Genomic DNA, 13,254 nt, shown 5'->3' on the forward strand with positions numbered 1-13,254 from the left:
CAATATGGACATTAGTAATATGTCAAAATTAGAGTTCAGAATGACAATTACCAAGGTGCTAGCTGGGCTTGAAAAAAGCATGGAAGATACTAGAGAATCCTTTCCCAGAGAAATAAAAGAACTAAAATCTAACCAAGCTGAAATCAAAAAAGCTATTGATGAGATGCAATAAAAAATGGAGGCGCATACTGCTAGGATAAATAAGGCAGAAGAGAATTAGTGATTTAGAAGATCAAATGATGGAGAATAAAGAAGCTGAGAAAAGAAACAACTACTGGACCACAAGGGGAGAATTCAAGAGATAAGTGATACCATAAGATGAAACAATGTAAGAATAATTGGGATCCCAGAAGAAGACAAAGAGAGAGGGAGGGGCAGAAGGTATATTGGAGCAAATTATAGCAGAGAATTTCCCTACTTTGGCAAAGGGAACAAGCAACAAAGTCCAGGAAGCACAAAGAACCCCCCTAAAAATCAATAAAAATAGGTCCACACCCCATCATCTAATAGTAAAACTTACAAGTCTCACTGATAAGGAGAAAATCCTAAAAGAAGCTTGGGACAAGAGGTCTGTAACATAAAATGGTAGAGATACTAGATTGGCAGCAGATCTATCCACAGAGACCTGGCAGGCCAGAAAGGACTGGCATGATACACTCAGAGCAGTAAATGAGAAAAATACACAGCCAGCCGAGTACTATATCCAGCTAGGCGGTCATTGAAAATAGGAGAGATATAAAGCTTCCAGGACAAAGAAAAACTAAAAGAATTTTCAAACACCAAACCAGCTCTACAGGAAATATTGAAAGGGCTCCTCCAAGCAAAGAGAGAGCCTAAAAGAAAGGAACAGAGACAATATACAGTAACAGTCACCTTACAGGCAATATGACGCATGAAACTCCCATCTTTCAGTAGTTACCCTGAATTTAAATGGGCTAAATGCCCCAATAAAAAGACACAGGGTATCAGAATGGATTAAAAAAACAAAAAACAAAAAACCCATCAATATGCTGTCAGCAAGAAACCCATTTTAGACCCAAAGACACCACTAGATTTAAAGCGAGGGGGTGGAAAACAATTTACCATGCTAATGGACATCTAAAGAAAGCTGGAGTGGCAATTCTTAGATCAATTAGACTTCGAGCCAAAAACTATAATAAGAGATAAGGAAGGACAATATATCATACTTAAAGGGTCTGTCAAACAAGAAGATCTAACAATTTTAAATATCTATGCCCCGAACATGGGAGCAGCCAACTATGCAAACCAATTAATAACAAAATCAAAGAAACATATCAACAATAATACAGTAGTAGTAGGGGGCTTTAACACCCCCCTCACTGAAATGGACAGATCCTCCAAGCAAAAGATCAACAAGGAAATAAAGGTTTTAAATGACACACTGGACCAGATGGACATCACAAGATATATTTAGAACATTCCATCCCAAAGCAGCAGAATACACATTCTTCTCTAGTGCACATGGAACATTCTCCAGAAGAGATCACATCCTGGGTCACAAATCGGGTCTCAACCAGAACCAAAATATTGGATCATTCTCTGCATATTTTCAGACACAATGCTTTGAAAGTAGAACTCAAGCAGAAGAGGAAAGTTGGAAAGAACTCAAATACATGGAGGCTAAAGAGTATCCTACTAAGGAATGAATGGGTCAACCAGGAAATTAAAGAAGAATCTTTAAAAAATTCATGGAAACAAATGAAAATGAAAACACAACTGTTCAAAATCTTTGGGACACAGTGAAGGCAGTCCTGAGAGGAAGTATACAGCAATACAGGCCTTTCTCAAGAAACAAGAAAGGTCTCAAGTATACAAACTAACCCTATACCTAAAGGAGCTGGAGAAAAAACAGCAAAGAAAACCTAAACCCATCAGGAGACAAGAAATAATAAAGATCAGAGCAGAAACCAATGAAATAGAAACCAAAAGAACAGTAGAACAAATCAACTAGGAGCTGGTTCTCTGAAAGAATTAGTAAGATTGATAAACCCCTGAAAACTATTCCCCTAAGGTGAGGAACACAGCAGGGATGTCCATTATCACCACTGCTACTCAACATAGTAATAGAAGTCCTAGCCTCAGCAAGCAGACAATGAAAATAAAAAGCATCCGAATTGGCAAAGAAGAAGTCAAACTCTCATTCTTTGAAGATCATATGATTCTTTATGTGGAAAACCCAAAAGACTCCACTCCAAAATTGCTAGAACTCATACAGGAATTCAGTAAAGTAAAGGATATAAAAAGGATATACAATCAATGCACAGAAATCCAAGAGCAAGACAGAAGAGAGAGAGATTAAGGAGTCGATCCCATTCACAATTGCACCCAAAACCATGAGATACCTAGGAATAAACCTAACTAAAGAGGCAAAGAGTCTGTACTCAGAAAACTAAAAAGTACTCATGAACGAAACTGAGGAAGACATAAAGAAATGGAAAAACATTCTGTGCTCATGGACTGGAAGAACAACTGTGGTGAAAATGTCTATGCTATCTAAGCAATCTACACATTTAATGCAATCCCTATCAAAATACCACCAACTTTTTTCAAAGAAATGGAAGACATAGTCCTAAAATTTATATGGAACCAAAAAAGACCCTGAATAACCAGAGGAATGTTGAAGAAGAAAACCAAAGTAGGCGGCATCACAATTCCAGACTTCAAGCTCTATTACAAAGCTGTCATCATCAAGACAGTATGGTACTGGCACAAAAACAGACACATTGATCAATGGAACAGAATAGAGAGCCCAGAAATGGACCCTCAACTCTACAGTCAACTAATCTTGGACAAAGCAGGAAAGAACGTCCAGTGGAAAAAAGGCAGCCCCTTTAACAAATGGTGTCAGGAAAATTGGACAGCCACATGCAGAAGAATGAAACTGGACCATTTCCTTACACCACACACAAAAACAGACTCCAAATGGATGAAAGACCTCAATGTGAGACAGGAATCCATCAAAATCTTTGAGGGAAACACAAGCAGCAACCTCTTCGACCTCAGCCACAGCAACTTCTTCCTAGAAATATCACCAAAAGCAAGGGAAGCAAGGGCAAAAATGAACTACTGGGACTTCATCAGGATAAAAAGCTTTTGCACAGCAAAGGAAACAGTTAACAAAACCAAAAGACAACTGACAGAATGGGAGAGGATACTCACAAATGACATATCAAGTAAAGGGCTAGTATCCAAAATCTAGAAAGAACTTATCAAACTCAACACTCAAAGAACAAAGAATCCAATCAAGAAATGGGCAGAGGCCATGAACAGATATTTCTGCAAAGAAGACATCCAGATGGCTAACAGACACGTGAAAAAGTGCTCCACATGACTCGGCATCAGGAAAATACAAATCAAAGCCACAGTGAGATACCACCTCACACCAGTCAGAATGGCTACAATTAACAAGTCAGGAAATGACAGATGCTGGCGAGGATGCGGAGAAAGGGGAACCCTCCTGCACTGTTGGTGGGAATGCAAGCTGGTGCAACCACTCTGGAAAACAGCATGGAGGTTCCTCAAAAAGTTGAAAATAGAGCTACCCTATGACCCAGCAATCGCACTACTGGGTATTTACCAGTTACAAATGTGATCTGAAGGGGCACGTGCACCCAAATGTTTATAGCAGCAATGTCCACAAACCACAATAGCCAAACTATGGAAGGAACCTAGATGTCCATCAACAGATGAATGGGTAAAGAGGATGTGGGGTGTGTGTGTGTGTGTGTGTGTGTGTGTGTACAGTATGTGTGTGTACATACACACACACAGTACACATACACAATGGAATACTATGCAGCCATGGGAAAAAAGAAACCCAGATCCTGTCATTTGCAACAACCTGGTTGACTAGAGGGTATTAAGCTGAGCGAAATAAGTCAATCAGAGGAAGGCAATTATCACATGATCTCTCTGATATGAGAAATTTGAGAGGCAGGGTGGGCGGCCGTCAGGGGTTAGGGAGGGAAAAAATTTAACAAGATGGGATTGGGAGGGAGACAAACCATTAAACACTCTTAATTTCAGAAAACAAAGTGAATGTTGATGGGGGTTGGGGAAGGGAGGGTTAGGAGGTCCCGGCTGATGGACACTGGGGAGGGCATGTGCTATGGTGAGTGCTGTGAAGTGTGTAAACTTGGCGATTCACAGACCTGTACCCCTGGGGCTAATAATACATTATATGTTAGTAAAATAAAAATAAGTCAGAGAAAGATATATACCATATGATCCCACTCACAGGTAGATTTTAAGGCACCCAAAAAACGAGCTAAGGAAAAAGAAACAAAGCAAGAAACAAACCCTTAACTAGAGAGAACCACCTGAGGGTGACCAGAGCGGGGGAGGGAGGAAGGGGGAAGTAGGTGATGGGACCAAGGACGGGGCCCATCGGAAAAGCACTGAGAAATGTGCAGAATTATTGAATGACTCTGTTGTACACCTGAAATTGACGTAACACTGGATGGTAACTATTCTGCTGTTAAAATAAAAAACTTAAGAAAACTTCTGAACACACCGAAATTCAGCAATCCGGGTAAATATCCTAATGCAGTATTTGAAAAACTCAAAGTTTATCCCCCCAAAAAATCCACGATGAACAAAATACCAAAATGTAAATAAAGACAGGATCCACATGACAATGTTTCCGACCCATTTTGACAGTTATTTGCTGAGACACAGATTCTCCCAGTGGACTTGGTCCTAGGCCCAGCAGCCTCAGGGAGCGGGTCAGAAATGCTCACAAGCCCCAACACAGGTTACAAAATCAGAAACTCTGGGGATGGTACCCACGGATCAACACTCCATCCGTCCCTCCAGGGGAGAAGATCACCACGGTACACAACAGATAGGCAAGAACAGCAGTGTGCGTAGAGAATGGATCTCACGCTGACTTCTCAAAGACAACATTCACGGAGTCTTCCTAGGACGCTGGCCCAATGCTAAGTTCCTTGCGCGCCTGGGGGGTTTTAATACCCAGCTTTTATAGAGAAGGAAAGTAACCTTGAGCAGGGTTACCTACCTGGCCCGAGGTGGCCCAGCAAGAACACAGGAGACCAAGGAATGGAATCCAGATCTGCGGGGCTGGAAAATCTGTTTTGTTAGCCGCTAGGGAACTGGCAACGTAGGTGGCAAAGGGCAGAGAAGCAGAGGAAGCAAAGGCCTGGGCTTACCCTCGGACTCGGACTCCTCCTCTTCCTCCTCCTCCTCCTCCTCATTGCTGTCGTCCTCACTCTCTTCCTCTTTGGCGATTTTCTGCCGAGCGCTCTTAAACACGGACTGTAAGACGATCGAGTCTTCGTAGATCTGGAGGGTCATAGTGGTACCGGTTACAAACCACAAGCTGAGGACCCGAGATCCTCCTGACTGCTCTGTGATGGGGGAGTCTGTTAGAAACAGTGGGAGTTTTCATGCCTGCGGAAGCCCAACAGGAGAACGCTGAACTCAAACACTGACACACGGATTCTTCTGGGAAAAGCCCATTTGTGGTTGAAATAATGTGTGTGTGTGTGTGTGTGTGTGTGTGTGTGTGTACCCACCTGCATGGGTATAAATACTTAGGGAAGGCTGGGCTTCTGTAACATAGCCTCTCATTTTTGATAACAAAAAGAGTGTTTTAAAAACTGCATTTCTGGGGCGCCTGGGTGGCTCAGTGGGTTAAAGCCTCAGCCTTTGGCTTGGGTCGTGATCCTGGGGTCCTGGGATCAAACCCCGAGTTGGGCTCTCTGCTCGGCGGCGAGCCTGCTTCCCCCTCTCTCTCTGCCTGCCTCTCTGCCTGCTTGTGATCTCTGTCAAGTAAATGAATAAAATCTTAAAAAAAAAAAACAAAAAACCTGCATTTCTTATTTGAGTTGTTCTATCCAAAACTGTGGTAAACTGACCTCCTTAAACACCCAAAAGCCCTAACAAAATGGAGGCTCGTCTTCAGCATCCGTTTATCAGCACGGGCTGTTACTACTCCAGTCAGTACTTCCCTTTTACTGTCTGCTCACACCTGAGCACATCCCTGCAGAGTTGCCAAGATCTGAAGCTCCAAAATGGTCCCTTCTCTCAAAAATTAAAAACAGAAGTGCCACGTGATCCCACAATCCCGCCTCTGGGTATACACCCAAAAGAGCGAGTGCAAGGTTTTGAAGGGAGATTTGCACACCTGTGTCTCTGAAGGGCCAAGAGTGCAAGCAAACCCAGGGTCCGCTAGATGCAGGAACAAAATGCAGTATATATGGAAAATGAATTCTTTAGCCTTAAAAAAGGAGAAATCCTTCCACCTGATACCACAAGGTTGAACCTTGAGGACAGGATGCTGAGTAACAAAAGCCAGTCACATGATGACAAATACAGTCTTCGCTTCCGTGAGGTATCTGAGCTAGTCAAATTCACAGGTTCCCTGGGCCCAGAGCAGGGTACGGGGTGGGGGGGGCAATGGGGAGGTGTTTCACGGGTAGAGAGTTTCAGCTGTATCAGACGAAAGCATTCTGGAAATCTGTTGGACGATAAAGAGAACATAATACTGAACTGTACCCTCAAAAAGGGTGAAGAGGATACATTTTAGGAGTTTCAACAAATAAAAAACCATGGACAACAACGGTCCTGGCTGTAAAACAGAGTCCTTATTGGAAAGAGGAGCCACAAGCTCACGAAGGTGACGGGACACCCTGGAGTGAGCACCGCAGGACAGCGTGCGGAGGGGGCAGAGGGTCGGGAGGGGTCCTGGGATGGGGCCGTGGGGGCAGAATCTGCTGGAAATGAGCATTCAGCCGGACAGGAGCAGGTGAGGAGGGTTCCGTCAGGGCTGAGAAAGGAGGGGGCTTTCTAAAGAGACCAAGTGTGTGCATCTGGCATTGTGCCAGGTCAGTTTCTGGCCGGGACCGTGGACTGTGTTGGGCAAGATGCTGCTGTCCGGTGGCCACAAAAGAAGTACGCGGGCTCGCTCGGTCCTCCTGCTGGCGCCAGCACGCACACCCAGGGACGCAAGTGGTCACGGGCCCGGTGTGATTAGACCACGAACTGTTCAGGGGGAGGAGCAGCAGGAAAAGGTGGCTACGGCACGAGAGTAGGCTAGGACTTTGGAAAGCAGCCTAGGGAGACGAAATTCATTCTGGACCCTGATCGCACACGGTGGGTAGGAGACGGGAGGGCAACGAGGGCCGTGAGAGAGAGAGAGAGAGAGAGAGAGTGAGCGACGAGTCCCCAGAATGGAGGAGGAAGCCAGTCAAGAAGCCACTTGTGACTCCACTTCATGTGTGAGACGGGGTGCGGGCAGACACGGAGGCTGCCGCATGCCGCCACGGGAGGGTGGAGGACACCACCGTGAACCTGGAAATGTACCGTCTTTTCAGAAAAGGTCCATGCAAGGATTCTCATGTTCTCCAGTTTCACGACTGGAATGGCCATGAGGGCGGAAAAAGCAAGAGCGGGAGAGAAGCCCAAGGAACTTATTGCTGGCTTGACACGGACACCGGGCAGCAGACACACAGACCACTCCTTCCTTCCCCGTGATACAAGAGCATCGGGCTGGAAATATAGACAGGAGAGAAGGGGCACCTGCACAAGGGAAGCGGAACTGAGGTGCCATTAAAGCGAGAGGCTCCTCCCCTAGTTATTCTTGTCAACTGAGGGTCACTTGCTCATACACAGTAGACCCGGGGAGTTCTTGATGCAGTCGGCTTGATAAGCATTTTCTGTAAGCCATTAGAGACAGTGGTTCTTTTTTCTCTAGGTTCCCCCCCCTTACAACATAGTAGTTTCACTTCTATTTTCCTCTTAAATCACAGTAGTTTCACTCCCTGATGCAAGGGTGCGGTCAGAAACATGAAGGTGAATATAATCAAATACACAGTCTTGACAAAAGCAGAAACTGTACCTCTAGCCTTTAAGCATTGCACTAAGTGATTTCCTGGAATTCCTCCTCTAATTAGAAGCCAAGCCTTGAAGGGAAGCACAAGTAGGAACTAGCACATCTGCGGTACAAAGAGGCTGGCCTTCATCTCAAAGCGCCAAAGCCTCAATTTCCTTACATACTAGCTTAGGATGTACGTTTTTACTTCTCATTTTTGATTCCACCCGGGGGAGCCGCAATCATTCAAACAGCAGAAAAGTGACATCTATCACTTAAAAGCGCAGCAGCACAGGGAAGGTTCCACCTTTTTCTGAAAACTGAAGACGTACCTGGGATCCCTCCAAGTTGAAGGTCTGAGCGTTGTGGCAGAGAAGCATGACGTCTTTCTCCAGGTCACCCAGGCTCCGGTACTTGTGATTACGAATTCTTTCCTAAAGCAAATTTCGGATAAAAGAGAGGAAAGAAGAGGAAGAAGGAAGGAAGGGGGAACAAACAAACAAACAATCATTACTTGGTCAAAAAAAAAAAAAAGTTTGATTTGATTTTCCCTTTGTCTTCAGAGCAGACAGCCCTGCTGGGGATGCGGGAGTGAACAACTCCAGGGGGCGCCAGTCAGAGAGACCACCCTCCCACGGGGGTCCCTTCTTGTTAGGGGGAAGGAGCAGCACAGGATGGGACACAAAAGCAGCAAAAGGGTTGGGGGAGGAGTCTGAAACGTCTTAAATAAAATGCAACATAATACAGCAGGAGCTCTCCATGCAGTTCAACAAAATCCACGGAAAGGCCCAAGGATCTCTCCGCCATTTTGGGGACAAGCCCTAGAGTGGGGAGGGGGTGGGGTAATGGGGGGGGCTTTCCATGGTGCTCAGATAAGGATGCCGCTGCCCAGTTCTCACAGTCGGCATTTCAAGGGCTTCCCCCTTCTTTTTTATGAAGTGCGTAAACAAAGTATCTACCTTTATTTTTTTGAAATCCACCGGCTTCCTAATTAATTCATAATATTCTGGCAATTCTTTCCTTGAAGGTAACTGAATGAAGACTTCACTGAGCTGCCGCCCTGAACTGTAGGGTAGGAGAGACAAACAGACACAGATCCGATCATACGCGACGGAGGAAAGGGTTTGATTTCAGAGAATGCCCAAAAAGCAAAGAGCACCCCATGCCTGTGGACGTGGGGGCCCTTTAAATCAAGAAAAATCCCACGACCGTACTGGAGATGCGTGTTCCTTGAGCTCACTCCAGAATCACATTAAAATGCCATTAGATCCCCACTTCTGTCACACACAGGACATGGCATGGCAGGTCCACTGTGAGTTCCTCCTTCAGAGTGAACACGGCTCTGCTTTTTGACAGAAATCTTCAAAATGTCGTATTCAACCAACAATTCCATTTTTAAATGAATATAATTGAATTGGTTAAAAAAAAAAAAAGTACACAATGGCTTTATTTCCATACTCCTTTGTCTCAAACTCCCTGTCTACTTAGAGCATAGTATGTTAGAATATACTCCGGAAACTCAGATGAAAAGCCTTTGTGTGTCTTTCTTTTCTGTCTTATTCCTTTCAGAGTATTTTACACACGGTGAACCATGCATACCTTTATGAGTATTTGCCCGAGGAACCCCTTCTGATCGCCTAACCGCACTCGTGTGCGCACGGAGCCCCTTGGGCAGGAAAGACCTGACCTCTGTAGCAAGTGTGGATGCCTCGCAGGTCTGGGACGCGTGTGATACCCTCCCTCAACTCCATGGTCGCTTTATTTGAAAGCAAATTTAATAGCAACAAATGCTTCACAATTTATAACTTTGAAAACCAGTCTCTAATGCATTGTGAGCTTTTAACATCACTTATAGCACTGGAAGCAGGCACGGTTACAGGAACAAAGATACTCATAATTTCAGTTCAAGAGTCTAACGTCTGACTCGGCCTCTCCGGATCAATGGGGCAGCTTGTAGGCAGGCTGGAGTCATTTTTCACAAAAATCTCGCTTCCCTTACAAGGCAGTCTCTACTTCCTTTGTGAAGGCAGACCCACCAAATAAATAAACATACATCACGGGTGTGTGAATTCCAGAAGGTTGAGTCCACGAGTGTGCAAGCACGCTAGAAGCCGTGGCGAAGAATGAGGGACAATATGCTCTTTTAATCCATGGTCCCAGTTGTATAATTAAAAAATATTCATAATGACAGTTATCATAAAAAAGGCATGCGCAGTAACTCAAGCGGTTGCTTAGCAACCAGTGGGGGAAATGCTGAAGAGCATAGGGGCCTGCATAAATTAACTGAAAATCCTCTGTCAAAGGAATGGGCGAGATTTTCTGTTATGCTGGGTCTCGGCTTTATTTTATTTTTTTAAGACATATAGGAGCCTCATGAATATGAAAATCGGGGGCACACACAGCACTGCTGTTTACGAGGGAATTGGGATTTTCAGGTTATTGTGGGAAGAACCAAGGAGGGCCTCCCCGCCTACAGCCACCCCTACCCCCATTCTCCAGGCTGACACACGCGTTTGTACCTCCATCCATTGTACCAGAGACTATGGGACAACAGCTGGTTTATTTACTGTCACCTTCACTATAGGCCCACAGTGTCTGGCTGGTCTCTTTCCTTCCCATTCTGAGACTGAGATACACAAACGTTTTACCTGGTTGAAAAGGAGTCTCTGAAAGGCAATTCATAGGGACCGGTGTTTCTACTGCTATCCGTGTCCTCCCCACCGTCAGGAAGTCAGACCCCTTTGTCATCTTGGACTGAACACCTGACCCTCAGTGACATCTTTACGCTGTCATTTTGTACATTGCCAACAGATGGTGTCATTTTTCTATTGACGGGTTACAAGGACATCTGTGCTCTGTACACGTGTGATGGACAGACTCTCGGTTTCAACTGTACTACTGCTGCCGTGAGAAATAAGCCCTTTGCACCAAGAATGGTGATAAAGCACTTTCGAATTGGAGGGGTGGGGGGTGGGGGACAGCATGGCCAAAACATGCTTGGTCTGATGTCCCTGCCCTTAGTCGGGTTGTGGGAATTCTAGACCCTGTGACAAAACAGGTCGACAATGATCTGTGCTCATAAAGGAGAGAGCTGAACGTTCTGGGACCCAGAAAATAAGACAAAATTTTGATACTGTTTAAAAAGTTAAGGTTCACTTGACTCCATATTCCTGTCTTACTTCTTACCTCCCATTTCACTGAGGACAGAGTTACGGGGCAAACACAAGACCTGGAAGCTACTGGAAAAAGACCTCTTGTGGTTTGTTGGTGTGATCATCACACAGTCACCTCAGTCTGGTTTTCAAGGCTCTCTTCTGCTCATTCCCTGCAAACCCAGGCTGTACTGAGGACCTGACTCTTCTCACCAGGACAGCCTCTTTCTCCCGTGCCCGGGAAAACCGTGGTCAACCTCCACTTGGTTACTCATCCCCGGTCTCTATGCCTCCCACCATACTTCAAGAAGCCATTCTCCATGAAAATGGGAAGGAATTCTTACTATCAAACTAACCCTTGGCACCTCCCCCCTGCCCACAACTTAATTCTTCTATGTACATGCTTTTTTTCTGTTTTCTTCTGCTCTTTTCCAAAGAGGGTGGGGACATCTTATATGTGGACAAAAGCTGGAGTGGTGGTTCTGATGACCAGCTTGGGCAGGAATGTCAGGAGGACAACCAGCTTTCTGTGACCTATGGAAAGCCACAAGGTAGGGGAGGCTCAGTTGGTTAAGCGTCTGCCTTCCGCTCATGTCATGACCTCAGGGTCCTGGGATCGAGCCCCAGGTCGGGCTCCTGTTCAGCGGGGAGTCTGCTTCTCCCCCTCTCCACCTCCTGCCCCAACTTGTGCACATTCTTTCCCTCAAAGCAAGCAAGCAAGCATCAAGTTAGGAAAACAACTTGCTGACAGATCACTACAGTAACTTATTTTTTTCTACATTAAAGGTTAAAAAAAAAAATTTAAAAAGGAAGTGAAATAGCCTGAAAGAGTTTTGAATTCTTGGCATTTTTCAAACTTACACTGAGTAAAGTTTTTTTCAGTATACCTTTTCAATGCCTTTTTTTTTTTTTTTTTTTTTGGAGTGCTGGAAAGTTTTTTTTTTTTTAAGTCCAGAACAATAGACTAATTGTAGAATGGTTTGCAGAAGGTGTTCTGTTTCTGTTGAAATGCTTACCCCCGCCCCCAACTCCAGGTATTTTTCCATTATGTCACTTTGTACAACTTAAGGCCTAGAAGTAGAAACTGTTCACTGGAAGAGTGCACTTCCCCTGACAGAAAGGATACCCACTCCCCTCCACGGAAGCAAAGATTCCACTGATGGTCCGTGACTTCAGATCTATCTCGTACAGTGATCGATCGCCGAAGAGGAAACGTGGGCCTGATAGGAACGGCCTGGGAGGAGGGCAAGAGTGTAACCTAAAATCTAAAATGACACCATGCACCCTCCGAGAGTTTCCAGGTGCTGGTGGGCCAGCAGCCCAGGGGTCCCCCCCACAGAGGTGAATGGACACAGGAACACATGGCCCCAGTGTCAGGGTGTATGAGACAGAAGGGCTCCCATGCTACTGTGGGCACGTGGTTTGCAGTACGCACTGCGGACCGCACGGATGGTGGTGCGTACACATGGGTATGCACACACGTGGGTACACACGCACACTCACAAGGTTTCCTCTGCTCGGCTTCACTTGGGAACCCACTTCTCTCCCTTACTTCCGCAAACCAAAGGATGCAACTTTCATGTCTGTACTCCTGGAATTCTAAAATGATGACTGCGTACACAATGAATGTGACATAAACATCAGTTTCCCCTCTAATTACATTTTAGGCATGGCAGAAGACGGGAAATGCTCGCTAAGAGACCGACTCCTTTAAAATGCTGGCTATTCTGCCTTCCCTATAAACCCAAATCAAGAAGATAAGGTATTAGGTGAGAATTTTCTTGGGTTTTGTTTCTGGGCTTTTTTTTTTTTCCTGTCTTATGGTTTTCTTTTTACCTACCCAGACTGATCTGTTGACAAGCATGGATAATGGAGACTCCTGCAAAAAGAGAATTTAGCTAGCACTGAAATTGCCACCCGTTTACACTTGTTAACTAAACAAAAACTATCTTGCCACCATAAAAAAAGAAAAACAATGTCATGATTTAGAATACCCACTTGGAAGGATTTCACCAAAAAACAAAAAAGTTACTACCATCCTAAAGAAGTCAAACACAGGAAAATCTTTCTGGATGAAAACTTTAAAAAATTGGGCCCACACTGGAGGGCAGCAGGTGAAAGTAAGCCATTGCTTTTCAGGGTCAGATTCCCGTGCACCTGAAATGCACCGCAAACACAGCAGTGCCCCACTTCCCTGAGAGCCCCCAGAGACGCGAGCCAGGCCGGCAACAGGTGTGGGAACACCTGCCC

General features: G+C 45.1%; 1 protein-coding gene across 14 annotated transcripts in view; it reads right to left on the minus strand.

The window, feature by feature from the left end:
* Positions 1–13,254, minus strand: part of SMARCA2 (SWI/SNF related BAF chromatin remodeling complex subunit ATPase 2) — a 179,139-nt gene that overhangs the window by 20,137 nt on the left and 145,748 nt on the right. For all 14 annotated transcript variants that reach the window (XM_082694437.1, XM_082694426.1, XM_082694436.1 and 11 more), the window contains 3 exons: positions 8,812–8,917; positions 8,185–8,286; positions 5,190–5,322 (listed from right to left, as the gene is read on the minus strand). In XM_082694437.1, coding sequence (XP_082550563.1) covers positions 5,190–5,322; positions 8,185–8,286; positions 8,812–8,917 — 341 coding nt within the window. The remainder of the gene's footprint in view (positions 1–5,189; positions 5,323–8,184; positions 8,287–8,811; positions 8,918–13,254) is intronic.

The sequence above is a fragment of the Mustela nivalis genome (genome assembly GCF_964662115.1).
Source record: "Mustela nivalis genome assembly, chromosome: 13".
Lineage (NCBI taxonomy): Eukaryota > Metazoa > Chordata > Mammalia > Carnivora > Mustelidae > Mustela > Mustela nivalis.